The following is a 12518-nucleotide window of genomic DNA, read 5'->3' as shown; positions in this document are numbered from 1 at the left end:
CTCTCTCTGTCTCTCTCTCTCTGTCTCTGTCTCTGTCTCTCTGTCTGTCTCTCTGTCTCTCTCTCTCTCTCTGTCTGTCTCTGTCTCTCTCTCTCTCTCTGTCTCTGTCTCTGTCTCTCTCTCTCTCTGTCTCTGTCTCTCTGTCTTTGTCTCACTGTCTCTGTCTTTGTCTCTCTGTCTTTGTCTCACTGTCTCTCTGTCTCTCTCTGTCTCTGTCTCTCTCTGTCTGTCTCTGTCTCTCTGTCTGTCTCTGTCTCTGTCTCTGTCTCTCTGTCTCTCTCTCTCTCTCTCTCTCTGTCTCTCTCTTTCTGTCTCTGTCTCTCTGTCTCTCTGTCTCTCTCCGTCTCTCTTCCGGTCTCTCTGTCTCTGGTTTTGAGTGGGAGTCCCAGTCACCTTGGGGATTCCGAGCGGGGGATGGGAGGGAGAGCATCCAGGGGCAGCCTGGGGTACACCGGGACTCGGGCACGTGCCGGGGTCGGTGGGGCTGGGCCGGAATGTGCCGCAGGCTGCCCCCCCTCTTCCCCCTCCCCCAGCTTTCCCTTTTCTCAGATCTCAGTTATTTGTCTCTCTCCCAGCTCACTTGGTACTTGTTGGTTCCGGGTTTCTACTCTCGGAATGTAAACTGCTTGAGGGCAGGGACTGTCCGATCGTAGTTAGTAGGTGCTTAATAAATGTTCACTGGTTGACTGAAAGGCGGGTGGGGCCTCGGAGGGGTCGCCGTGGGGAGGACAGGCAGCCTCATGGACTAGGCTTATTTCGGGGAGACTTCTGGCCAGTGTTTCTGGCGGACCTTTGGGAGCCACAGCCCCTGGAGAACAAAGTCTGGCACGGCAAGAATCGGGAGCGTTTTATGGGAAGGGAAGTAGAGTTTGGGGCCGCGCCGTCGGAGGCGGGATTCGAACCGACGACTCCACATGGCCTTCTCTCAGAAAGGGAGGGGGCTTCCTCCTCCCTCTGGCCTCCGTTACCACGGTAACCGCTGAGTGCAGGCCCGGAGCCTCGGCCTGTCCCCGCCTTCCCCGTCACTTTCCTGGAGGGCGGGGCGGCCAGTGACGGCGCAGGTGCCGACCTGGCTACGCCACTCCTCCTCGCCCTCCTCCCCCTCTCCCTGCGCTTGGACCCCGAGAGCCTCCGTAGAGGCCCATCCACGTTGGCCGCGCAGACGCGCTGGGCGCGACGCTCTCCTGCCGGCCTCCGTCGTCGCCGTCGCTGTCGCCGCCGCCGCGGCTGGATGGATGGGGGCGCGGGGGGCGGGCCGAGGCGAGGCGGGGAGGGCGGGGAGCGGAGCCGGAGCCGGTGCCGGAGCCGGGAGCAGCAGCAGCAGCGGCGGCAGCGACCGCGGGGAGCGAGGCCGCGTCCGTGAGGCCTCCGTGGGGCCCGGCCCGAGGCCCGAGGCGGCCGCACCATGTTCAAGAAGCTGAAGCAGAAGATCAGCGAGGAGCAGCAGCAGGCGGCGGCCCAGGTAACCGGGGAAACTGAGGCAAGGGGGGCGGGGCGATCACCCACCGCTCCCGACACCCACGCGTGACCTGGGAGCAAACGGCGGCGACAGAGTCTGGAGTCCGACTGCGTGCCTCAGTCTGCTCCTCCTAGGAATGGGGGCACGGCGGATCCCCCCTCAGCTGACCTGCCGGGAGCCGGGGCCCTCATCCCGACCTTTGGCCCCTGTCCCCCTCCCCCGCCTCCCTTTCTGGAGATCGGGGAAGGGTCTGCCGGCGCCTCTGCCCCGGGATGTCAGGTGATGCTGACCTGGAGGCGCGCCGTCCTCCCCGCCCTCCTCCTCCAGCCTGGCGGCGCAGGTGCAAAGTTTGCTTTTTCTTTGGAAGTTTCTGCCCCTTGTTGAAGCGCGGGCTGGGAAGATAGGCTTCCGCCGCCGCGGGCGGACAGAGTTCGTTCGGTCTCCTCCGGCGCTGCTGGGCCGGCGGCCGTCCCCCGTTGGAAAGTGTGGGAGGCCGGAGGGCCCTGGGCTTCCGGACCCAGCCCCGCGGTCAGTTTCAGTGCGCCCAACTCCTCTGGCTCCCTTTTGGGGTCTTCTTGGCAGGGTCCCGGAGGGGCCGGCGGTTCCTTCTCCAGCCCATTTTAAGATGAGTAAGCTGAGGCAGGCGGGCAAGGGGCGGGCTCAAGGTCAGTGCTGAGGGTGGGTTTGGACTTCGGCCGGCCTGACTCCGGCCCCGCTGCTCGCTGACTTCTCTCTGTGCTTCGTGGCGGCCGGCGCCCTCCCCCCCCTGGGGTGACCGCTCCCCCCATTCTACAGGTGTCCCCACGGAGGCTCAGGGCGGGTCCTGACAGCTGAGGCAGTCCCCGCCTTGTCCGCCGCTCTGGGAGGCTTGCTCTGCGCAGCGGGGGCGCTGAGTTCCGGGGTGCCGGAGGGGTTCCCGCCCTTTGGGGCTCTCAGTCCGGAGAGGGGACCTCCCGCACTGGGAGCTGGGAGCCCTCCGAGGGCAGAGGGAGGGGATTCAGGCCGGCCGCCCCAGGGCCGCTTTCTCAGACGGTTCCTCACCCCGGAGACTTTTAGCATGGGAGTGAGTGGCGGGCAGCGCTGTCAGCCTCCTCCTCTCCAGAGCCCTCAGGGTCCAGCGGGGAGCCGGTCCGGGTGCCCCGGCCGTGTTAAATGGAGACTTTTCCCAGGACTGAGGCCGCCACGGGGTGTAACCGAGTTACTTTTTGGGTATTTGGAGCTGAAGAGTGAGAGATCCCAGGCCTCCCAGCCGAGGGGGAGACAAAACTTGCAGCCCCCCCCCCCCCAAGTGCTTCAGTGTCGCGTGGAGGTGGCTCTGGTCACAGACCGGACCCGGGCGCCGGACCTGGGCTGGCAGATCTGCTGCCTCAGAAAGACTCGGGCCTGTGGATGGAGCGGTCCTCCGAGGAAGGAGAGCTGGCTGAAGGGCCAGCGGGGTCATCAGGTCATCAGGTCATCAAGGGCATTTAATCTTCTGGAGCGGAAGCCGTGCTGGGTGTGGGGGATAGAAAAGGGGCAAAGACAGTGGTCCCTGCCCTCAAGAAGAACCAGCAGAGAGGCAGGACTGGGGGAGCTGGCACGAGAGATGCCCAACGGGCCGGGGGATCATCTGGGTTGGGAAAGATCGGTCTGCGATGGCCCTTGAGAAAACCAGACCATTTCCCGGGGCGTGTTCCTGGGAGCAGGAGCACCGGGTCACGAGTTCTGGCTTCAGGCCAGCACCCATTACTCTTACCCACACCTCCGGTACAGGGTCCCCCCCCCACTGCACAGTGATCGCTCATCCCTGCTTTGGGAGGCGTTCTTACCCGTGCTTGTTTACGCTGACTCTCACATCCCGACTTCCCTCTGCCTGGAGGGTGTCAGGGCAGCGCCGGCAGACGCCCAGGAGAGCGCTGCTGTTTCTCTTTGGTGCTGGGTGTTCAGACCTGGGGATGGAGAACGCCACGTTTGCAGACTCCTAGCAAGGCGCCTCTGCCGGCCGGGGTCATTTGCCCGGGGGGCGGGCAGTTGGCAAGCGTCTGAGGCTGGATTTGAACTCAGGCCCTTCTGCCGTCAGCCTGACGTTCTGCCCACTGTGCCACCTGGCTGTCCCGAGGGGGGACACAGCTCAGAGGCCTTAACTGAGTCCCCTGTGCTTTATTGCCCGGTGTGACTCTACTTAATAATGATGTCTCAGTGGGAGAGTGAGTCAGTCAGCGGGCATTTATTAAGTGTTTACACTGTGCCAGGCACTGTGCTGAGAGCACAAGGAGCCTGCGGTCCGCGGGGGGAGGCAGTGTGAAAAGACCAACGTATGTTAAAATGCTGGCTCCTGGCACAGGGCACCAACCCTTGGGAGACCCGGGGGAGGGGGGGAGCACAGGATCGGAGCAGGGGAGCACCCTCCGGTAGCAGTGCACGGGATGACTGGAAAGGCAGGAAGGGGCGAGGTTCTGAAGAGCTGCAGGAAGGCCGGAGGCTGGATGGTGGGGTGGTGGGCAGGGAGGGTCACGCCTGTGCTTTAGGAACATCGGAGAGGGGATTGGAGTCGGGGGAAACTTGAGAGCCAGAAAGCATTGGCAGTTGTCCAGGTGGGAGGCGATGAGGACCTGAAATAGGGCTGAGGCTGTCAGAGAGAGACAGGGATGGATGGCGAGAAGTCCTGAAGGGAACGATGGGATTGGGCACCAGAATGGGCGCCTGTGTGACCGGCTGCCAGCCAGCAGACAGGAGAAGGGGACGGTCCGGAGGGAAGGAGGACGTGTGGGATGTTATCGAGGCCTGGGGTGGTGGTGAGAGAGTAAGAGCAGAGAATGTTCTAGATTGTGAGCCCGGGAGGGAGTGGGACCCTTCAGAGTAAGGGGGAAGCTTTGGGGGGGGGGTTTGAGACAGGAGGGTCAGCAGAGGAAGTGGGGCCACATAAGTAGATTTGAGAATCCTTAGCGTGGAGATGACCCGATGAGATCACCAGGAGCAGAGGTCCCAGGCCGGAGCCTGCGGACACACTTGGCTAATAGGGACCTGTTAGAGCAATTAGAGGTGATGACTGCAGAGGAGCAGCCAGACAGGTTGGGGGAGAGTCGGGAGACACTTGTGCTAGGGAATCCTAGGGAGGATACCAGAGAGGAGACCGGAGAGTGCTGGGGGTGCAGAGGGCACAGGACTGAGGGCCTGGGTCACTTGGGGAGGTCCGAGCCTCCTTGTAGGAGCGAGAGGGCAGAGCTGGGTGGATGGATCCGAAGGCCGGACAGCTGGATCGGCGCGAGGGGCGAGTGATGGAGAGAGCAGTCTGCCGGAGGAGACGGAAGGGGGTGATCGAGCCACCATTAGCAAGGCCCTCCCCTGGTGCCTGGGGTTGCTGAGTGTCCCCGGGAGTCTTCGTGACCCTGTTGGGATTTTCTTGGCAAAGCTTCTGGGCTGGTTGGCCGGCTCCTTCTCCAGCTCATTTTACAGTTGAGGAACCTGAGGCAGACAGGATAATAGGACTTGCTCGGGAGCACAGCTAGTGTCTGAGGCTGGATTTGAACTCGGGCTCGCTGACCTGAGCCCAGCATGTTACCCATTGGGCCTCCTAAAATGGCAGACAGGTGAAGTGGCTTCCCCAGGGTCACAGACGCAGTGTCTGAGATCCAGGTCCAGGCCCTACCCCGTGGGCCACCCAGCTGCCTCCCTAAATAGGTAGCAACCATTCAGTCTCGGGGACCTTGAGGGCCCATGGGAGGTTTCTTGGCAAGGCCGCTTCCTGGAGTGGTTGGCCAGCTAGTAAGTGTCTGAGGCCGGATTTGAATTTGGCTCTTCCTGACTCCAGGCTCAGGCCTCCGGCCACAGGGCCGCCTCGCTGCCTCCGAGATGTTCCCCATGCGCCCAGCTGGCTCCATGCCCACTGCTGGTGATGCAGAAAGGGGCCCAAGACAGCCTCCGGTCCTCAATGAGTTACAGTCTAGTGGGGGGAGGCGACAGGTAAGCCAGTGCCTAGAGATGCATAAATTAGGTGCACAGAAGTGGGAACTAGTCACCGGAAGGAAGGCCCTGAATGAAGGGGGGGATGGGGTGGTAGTTGGGACTTAGGGGAAGATTCCTCATTGTCATAGGCTTATAGGAGAAGGGCCTCCTTGCTATGGGAGGACACTGTGACTGCAGGACGCTGGAGGGTGCAAATTGAGGAGAGGGGGGAAGGGAGCTCTTTTAGCAAATAACTTCTTTTTTTTTTTCTTCAGGAAAACAGGAAGCACATTTCTTAGCTGAGATGATGGGAGAAAGGGGAACCAGGAGAGGATTGTGTATTGGGCTGAGGGCGGCACCTAGCTTGGGAGCTTGGGAGGCCCATTCATGGGGAAGATGGCAGGGCCCTTTTAGGGTAGTTCAGAAGAGAGGTGGGTTTGGGGGGATGATGAATTATTTTGGACTTGGTGAATTTGAAGTGTCTGTGGAACACTGAGAGCAGCTCAAGGCAGGAGCTGGGGCTGTGTGTAGAGATCTGTAGAGGTGATGACTGAACCTCTGGGAACTGCGGAGAACGCTGAGTGAGCGACCTGAGAGGAAGGGGAGACAGAGAGCTATGGGCGCTGCTTCTGGGTGGTGAAAGATCCAGCAGCCCCGAGGAGACCAGCAGAGAGGGCCGTCTGGAGGAGAAGGGGGTCAGAGGTCAGGAGGGGTGGGCCTGGAGAAGGGGCCTTGGGCCTGGAGAAGGGGCCTTGGGCCTAGAGAAGAGACTTGGGAACTGGAGAGCAGGGTTGGGTATGCGCCAGATTCCCAGGGTCTGCAGAGAGTGAGAGAAGAGCCCGGCCGGGGACTTGTGCTGCCTTGTGGCTCCCAGGCCTCTTGGTGGTATCCGGGACAGGGCGAGCATGGCCCTGGGTGTCTCCGCACTCCTGATGGTTACCGTTGTCCTCCCTAGGTCCCTTCCAGTTCTCCTGCCCCAGCAGGGACCAGGAGCCGGACGTCTTCTCTTACAGAGCAGCCTGAGGATGGGACGCCCAACAGAGAGGTCAGTGTGGAATTGCTTGTCTTGTTATTTCTCAAAGGAGGTGACTCACTTAAGCAGCAAGGGCTGTGACCCAAGGGCCAAGTTGTTGGATGGGAAGGCTAGCATTAGATGATGGGATTTCTTTGATGGGGGTCATCTGGAAATATTAACACAGACACCCTGCTGTGTCCTCCCCCAGGGCGGAAGGCTGCACAGGGTTTCCCTGGTCCAGGGTGTGTGTGTGATGAGAAGATGCCCTTCTGTGCAGCTGCCAGTTAGGTGCTCATTGCTTAGAATATGGAGGGGAGCAGTAGTTTTACTTTTTATTACTATTTTTTCTATACATATTTCCACAATTATGACGCTGCACAAGAAAAATCAGATCAAAAAGGAAAAAAAAAAGAGGAAAAAAAAAGGCAAGCAAACTACAACAAAAAAGGTGAAAATACCGTGTTGTGGTCCATACTCGGGTCAGATGGCTCTCTCCAGCACAAGACCATTGGAACTGGGCTGAATCGCCTTGTTGCTGAAAAGAGCCACGTCCATCACAATTGGTATCACACAGTCTTCTTGTTGTGAAGTTGTGTACAGTGAGTGACCTCTTGCTCACTTCCCTTAGCATCACGTAGGCCTCTCCAGCCCCCTGTGAAGCCATCGGAGCAGCAGCTTTACAGAGAAGCCCAGTGAATCCTTGTGCTTAGAAGTCACTTGGATCTGTTGGGCCAGAGAGGGGAAGTCCATGCCCACGGCCATCTGCAAACTCAGTGGCAGGAGCCCTGGCTCTCTGACTGCAGACACGATGCCTTGAATCACCTCCAGAGTTGTGGGGGAGGGAGGAAAGCTCATTGTAGCAATGAGGAAGTTAGATCAGACGGGCCGATTCTCCACAACCATAGTGCAAGTGGTTAAACTTGAAGCTCTTTAAGCATAGACATTACAGGAGTCTTGAAGGTTTATTGGGAGCTTCCCATGGTTCTCCTGGCACCAACAGTCCTGGCAGATCTGCCACTGGGCATAGAGAAGTTCAGTACCCCCGGTCCCATGGCTAGTCAGTAGTCAATCCAGGTCATATTCCATCTCTTCTTTTTCAGACTCAGGGTCTCTCAGTTTTTCTAGTGCTGGCTTTACACCCACACCTACACACCCCACACATACTTTTAAAAATAATATATAGTATAGCATACCACTCATAAAAATCTAAGAGCATTTGTTTTTATGTATTAATTGTGTATTTTTATCTATCGTAATATATCTTTAAAGGTTGTCAGTTGTAATTTTAAAAGTGACACTGATATTTTCATTGAATTCTTAACTCATATAATAAAATAAATTCCTATATTTTTAAGCTTTGTTTTCAGGGTTATTATTATTTCAGGTTATTATTTTCATGTTTGTTCATGGATCTAACTAATTTAAAGGGAGTGCAATGAATACTACTTGAAATTCTATAATAGGTAAAAATTTTGCTCCATTGATTGCTTTTTAAATGAATTTTAAGTGTTTGTAAATATATACAACTTATTTTTTTCCTATGTAGGTGGGAAGGCAAGCCTTCTTGAGGCAATTCTTTGTAAAGACCTGAGACTTGATATCAGACTGACCCAGGGAAGCCAGAAGCTCTTTGATTCTTTGCCCTTTCCCCCATGATAGGTTTCCTTTCATTATTGCTCCGTGACCTTGTACTTGGGCCAGTTCCAAAGCCTCACACAGGGTAATTCATTGTTCTGCATGATAGAGCTCTAGCATCAAACCACCATAGCTGTCTGTTTAGCATTTTCTATTAGGGAACTTTTGATAACAAACTAGTTCTTCAACTTGAATGAAATTCTCAATCCTGGGCCTGGTATTTTAATTGCTAAGTCAGTTTCTAGTATAATAAATATATATTTAACTAAAAGTACATTTTCTTAGGGAGAATCTATGTAGCCATTTCTTTTTGGCTTTTTCCTTTTGATCTATTGAGTTCAGATATAGTGATTTTGAGTCTTCCTCCTTTAAAGCAGAAATTGATATAAATTTGATGTATAAAATTGGTTGTCTTTCAGTTATAATACCTAGATATAATACAGTTCAATTCTGCAAACATTTTCAAGAATTGAACTCTTAAGTGCCTGGTGATCCACAGAATTTAGGAAAAAATGTGTTTCTTGTCCATTTGGAGATTACAGTCTTTTGGGGAACATGGCGTATACTCATAATGATAATACACAATAATCTAATTGCACACCGAAGGTATGAGCAAAGTGCTAAGTGAGGGATAAAGAGAGATCTTTGTCCATGTTGGGAGGTTTTTGACTTTAAAGGTTAGATAAGGAATTGCCTAGCTGGAGAAGGTCAGGTTTAAGTAAAGATGCTTACTAGGATAGTATGGAATAGAGTGACAGAAGTCTAATTAGCTGTACACTAGAATTTGTGGAGGACACTAGAATCAGAAAATGCTCTTTGGTGTGCAGACTTACTAGCAAGGTTTTTATAGCGGTTTAAGCTTAGTTCCAGATTACTTTCTAGAATGGTTGGACCATTTCACTACTCCACCAGCAGTTCATTAATATACTTATTTTCCCTCATCCCTTATAACATTTGTCATTTCTCGTAGGTGTGAGGTGGTGGCTCTTATTTTATTTTGCTTCTCTCCAATCAATTATTTTGCTTCTCTCTAATCAATAAGGATTTAGATCATTTTTTCATATGATCATAGATAGCTTTTTTTCTTCTGTTCATTTCACCTGGCCATTTATCAATTGGGGAATGACTTTTGTTTTTATAAATTTAACTCAATTCCCTAAGTTTTTGAGAAATGAGGCCTTTATCAGAGAAATTTAGTGTAAAGTTTTTTGGTATTACTTTGATACTTTTTGATTACGACCTTTGCCCCCCCCCCTTTTTTTTTTTTAAACTTCAGATAAAGCATGTTAGATTCTGCTTTAGGTCTTTATTCTATTACTAGGCATGTCTGTGTTTTTCAAGCATGTCTTTTGTATATAGCATATTGTTAGAGTCTGGTTTTTAATCCATTCTGCTTTTCACTTGTTTTGCAAATTCATCTTATTCACAGTTATGATGACTGTGTATTTCCCTCTATGATATGTCCTTCTCTTTATCTGTCCTTTTTATACTTTTAAAAAGTATGTATGTATGTGTACATATACATATATATGTGACATGGATTCAGGCTATCCAACATCCTTTTTGCTTTTCTCTGGAATTAACAAACTTGATGCTAAGTTTGAGAAGTGTGGGAGAAGGAAAAATAAGAGTAATGCTAGTAAGTCCCATGTTAACTGAGATCTTTGGGGAACTGGAGAAGAAGTTAGTCTGTTTAATTGAAGATTAATCTGAAAACTTTGTTCCAGTGGCTGAGAATCTTGGTAAAATGGAGAAGCTTATTTTTCTGCCTCAGTTAATATACTGTGATGAAGAGAGCTGGATCTTTTCAATGATTTCTGGCCTCAAAGTTATTAGAAGCAGGAATGTGAAGTACAGAGAGTTGTACATTAGGAAGGTCTGTGAGAAGGGAGGGAAACCAGGCCTAGGGAGCTCCTTTGGAGGAAGATTCTGTCTTCAGGGGAGCCTGTGGCTCAGCCCCATTCCTCGGGCTAATCAGCCTTGAAAGATGATCTCGTGTGCCTCTTCTCTTCCCCTTCTTCAACCCTCTGCCCAGCTGAAATAAAGATAGGAGCCTTTGAAGGGGAAAACGAGTTATCCAAGGAGAAGGACATTGGTTTTGGGACTGACAGAGGGCTCATGTCAGTGCCTCATGTCCACCTTCACTGACTGCATTTGTGCTTCACATTTCTCATTTCTGGACTCTCCCTAGGTTTTGTTTCTCTTAAATTCCCATTATTAATGGGATTTCTGTCATTTACTTTATTTCTAAAAACAAATGGCAGCAAAAAAAAAAAAATCTTAGTTGCTTAGTTAGTTAACTTAGTTAGTTGCTAGGTTTTATCATAATTAAATAAATGCTACATTTTGTACATTGACTTTCTCTCTCTCTCTTTTTTTTTTTTTTTTTTTTTTTTTGAGGCTGGGGTTAAGTGACTTGCCCAGGGTCACACAGCCAGGAAGTGTTAAGTGTCTGAGACCAGTTTTGAACTCCGGACCTCCTGAATTCAAGGCTGGTGCTCCATCCACTGCGCCACCTAGCTGCCCCTGATTAACTTTCTCTTAAAAAATTATTGCCATCTTTTTAAAAAAAGAAGTTTTTGTTGATATCTTTTGTTTTTTTATATCATCGTAGTTTTTCTCATTATCTTTCCCATCCCACCCAAAGTGGAAAAAATCAGCACAACCTTCTAAAACACTGAACAAATCTGAAAATATGTAAAATGAGTAATTTCTATGCTGTTTCCACCTCCATGAGAGGGTGTCTTGGGAGCTGTATGTCACATTGCTTCCAGATCTTATCTCTGCTTGAGCTTTATACTTTTGCAACATTCACTTTTGATTTTTGTGTGACGATGTTCTTTTAATTCACATTATTGTAGCTGCTGTGTTGTGTTTCCTTGGCTCTGCTCATTCCTCTCTACAACAGTTCCTAGAGATCTTTCCAGACTTCTCCTGACTCAATACACACATTATTTCTTACAGCAGATAATACTGTATCCCGTTCATGTCCCATAGTGTGTTTAACCATTCCCCTATTGATGAGCATTTAGGTTGTTTCCAGTTCTTTGCTATCACAAAAAGTGCTGCTATATTGGGATATATTGGGATTTTCTTCTTATCAATGGCTTCCCTTGGAAGTATAATATAAGATATATAGTATAAGTAGGGAAATCTCTGGATCAAAAAGGATATGGGCATTTGAGTCACTTACTTTGCTTATTTCCAAAATGGAGCCAGAATGCTACTTGGCTCCTATCTTTGTGCTTGCTGGCCCACATGCCCTCCTATAACCCTGTTTTGATTTACATTTCCCTTAATACTAGTGATCTGATTTCTTCTTTCATGTAGTTTTTTTTTGAGGCTGGGGTTAAGTGACTTGCCCAGGGTCACACAGCTAGGAAGTGTTAAGTGTCTGAGACCAGATTTGAACTCAGGTCCTCCTGAATTCAAGGCTGGTGCTCTATCCACTGTGCCACCTAGCTGCCCCCTTCTTTCATGTAGTTTTAATATTTTGCAGTTCTTCTTCTGTGAACTATTTCCTTCATTATCTTTTGACTACTTACCTTTTGGGAAAGATAACTTTTTTTTACACATTTTCATTTTCCAATTTATCCCTCCTCCTCTTTCACCAGAAAGCCATTCCTTATAACAAGAATAAGAAAGCTAGGGGGAAAAGCATTTCTGTAAAACTTACCAACCCATCAACCTTGCTCAGAAAGCCCTTCACATCTGCATCCCCCTATTTCTGGCTCCAGGTATGAAGAATGATTCCTTTCTTATGATACATACTATGTATATGTATCAAGATAAATTGCCTTTCTCTTGCTTCTTTTTTTATACTGAGAAGGACTTTTTGTAAGGGGGAATATTTTTTATTGGTTGACTGGAAGCCTGTTTCCTGGCCAAAATTCTAAATGTTTCCTTCAGAGGGAAAGTGTGATGCATTTGCTTTAGGAAAAGGGGGTGTGGAATCAAAAGAGAGATTAATCAGTGACCTCTAAGGGGTTTAATTCATGGTGGCTTAAGAATATACTTGCCAGCTCTAGGACACTGGTCATGTTGCTTCGTCTGTGATCTTTTAAAAGTGGAATGGAGGACATATAGGGATTTTTCTTGTCTCTATTGCTTCCAAGCAGATTAATTTTTATCGAGATTGAAGGAGTCTGAGATAGAAATTCTTGGCAGCCTTAAATCTTGATAAATACACTGGGTTGTTTGAAGCCATCAGGTGGTGTAGAGATTAGAACTGTTCTGAAAATGTTTGATGTTTGGAAAGAGCTTTTTCAATTGCTTGCCCCTTGCTGGGTTGGCATTAAGTGTTTTTAGCTCTGACTTTATAATTTTGAAGGAATGCTAGCTTCACAGCTGACACGTTGACCTTTAGTGGGGCATAGTGCCAAGGGCTGAGGATATAAGGAAAGGAGAAAGACAGTCCTTCCTGTGCTTATGGAGCTCAGGTCAATGGAGGAGATGACTTTGGGGACTCTAGTATCTGGCCACTAG

The 12518-nt window shown here is 50.5% G+C and overlaps 1 protein-coding gene across 4 annotated transcripts in view; it reads left to right on the top strand.

Moving 5' to 3' along the window:
• Positions 1-1160: 1160 nt before the first annotated feature.
• Positions 1161-12518, top strand: part of GOLGA4 (golgin A4) — a 90269-nt gene continuing 78911 nt past the window's right edge. For all 4 annotated transcript variants that reach the window (XM_074284364.1, XM_074284363.1, XM_074284362.1 and 1 more), the window contains exons 1-2: positions 1161-1462; positions 6339-6428. In XM_074284364.1, the coding sequence (XP_074140465.1) occupies positions 1406-1462; positions 6339-6428 (147 nt within the window). In that variant the 5' untranslated portion in view covers positions 1161-1405. The remainder of the gene's footprint in view (positions 1463-6338; positions 6429-12518) is intronic.

The sequence above is a fragment of the Sminthopsis crassicaudata genome, chromosome 1, assembly GCF_048593235.1.
Source record: "Sminthopsis crassicaudata isolate SCR6 chromosome 1, ASM4859323v1, whole genome shotgun sequence".
In the NCBI taxonomy this organism is placed as follows: domain Eukaryota; kingdom Metazoa; phylum Chordata; class Mammalia; order Dasyuromorphia; family Dasyuridae; genus Sminthopsis; species Sminthopsis crassicaudata.
The sequence above is the reverse complement of the archived record's forward strand: the minus strand, read 5'-3'. Positions and strand labels throughout refer to the sequence as shown.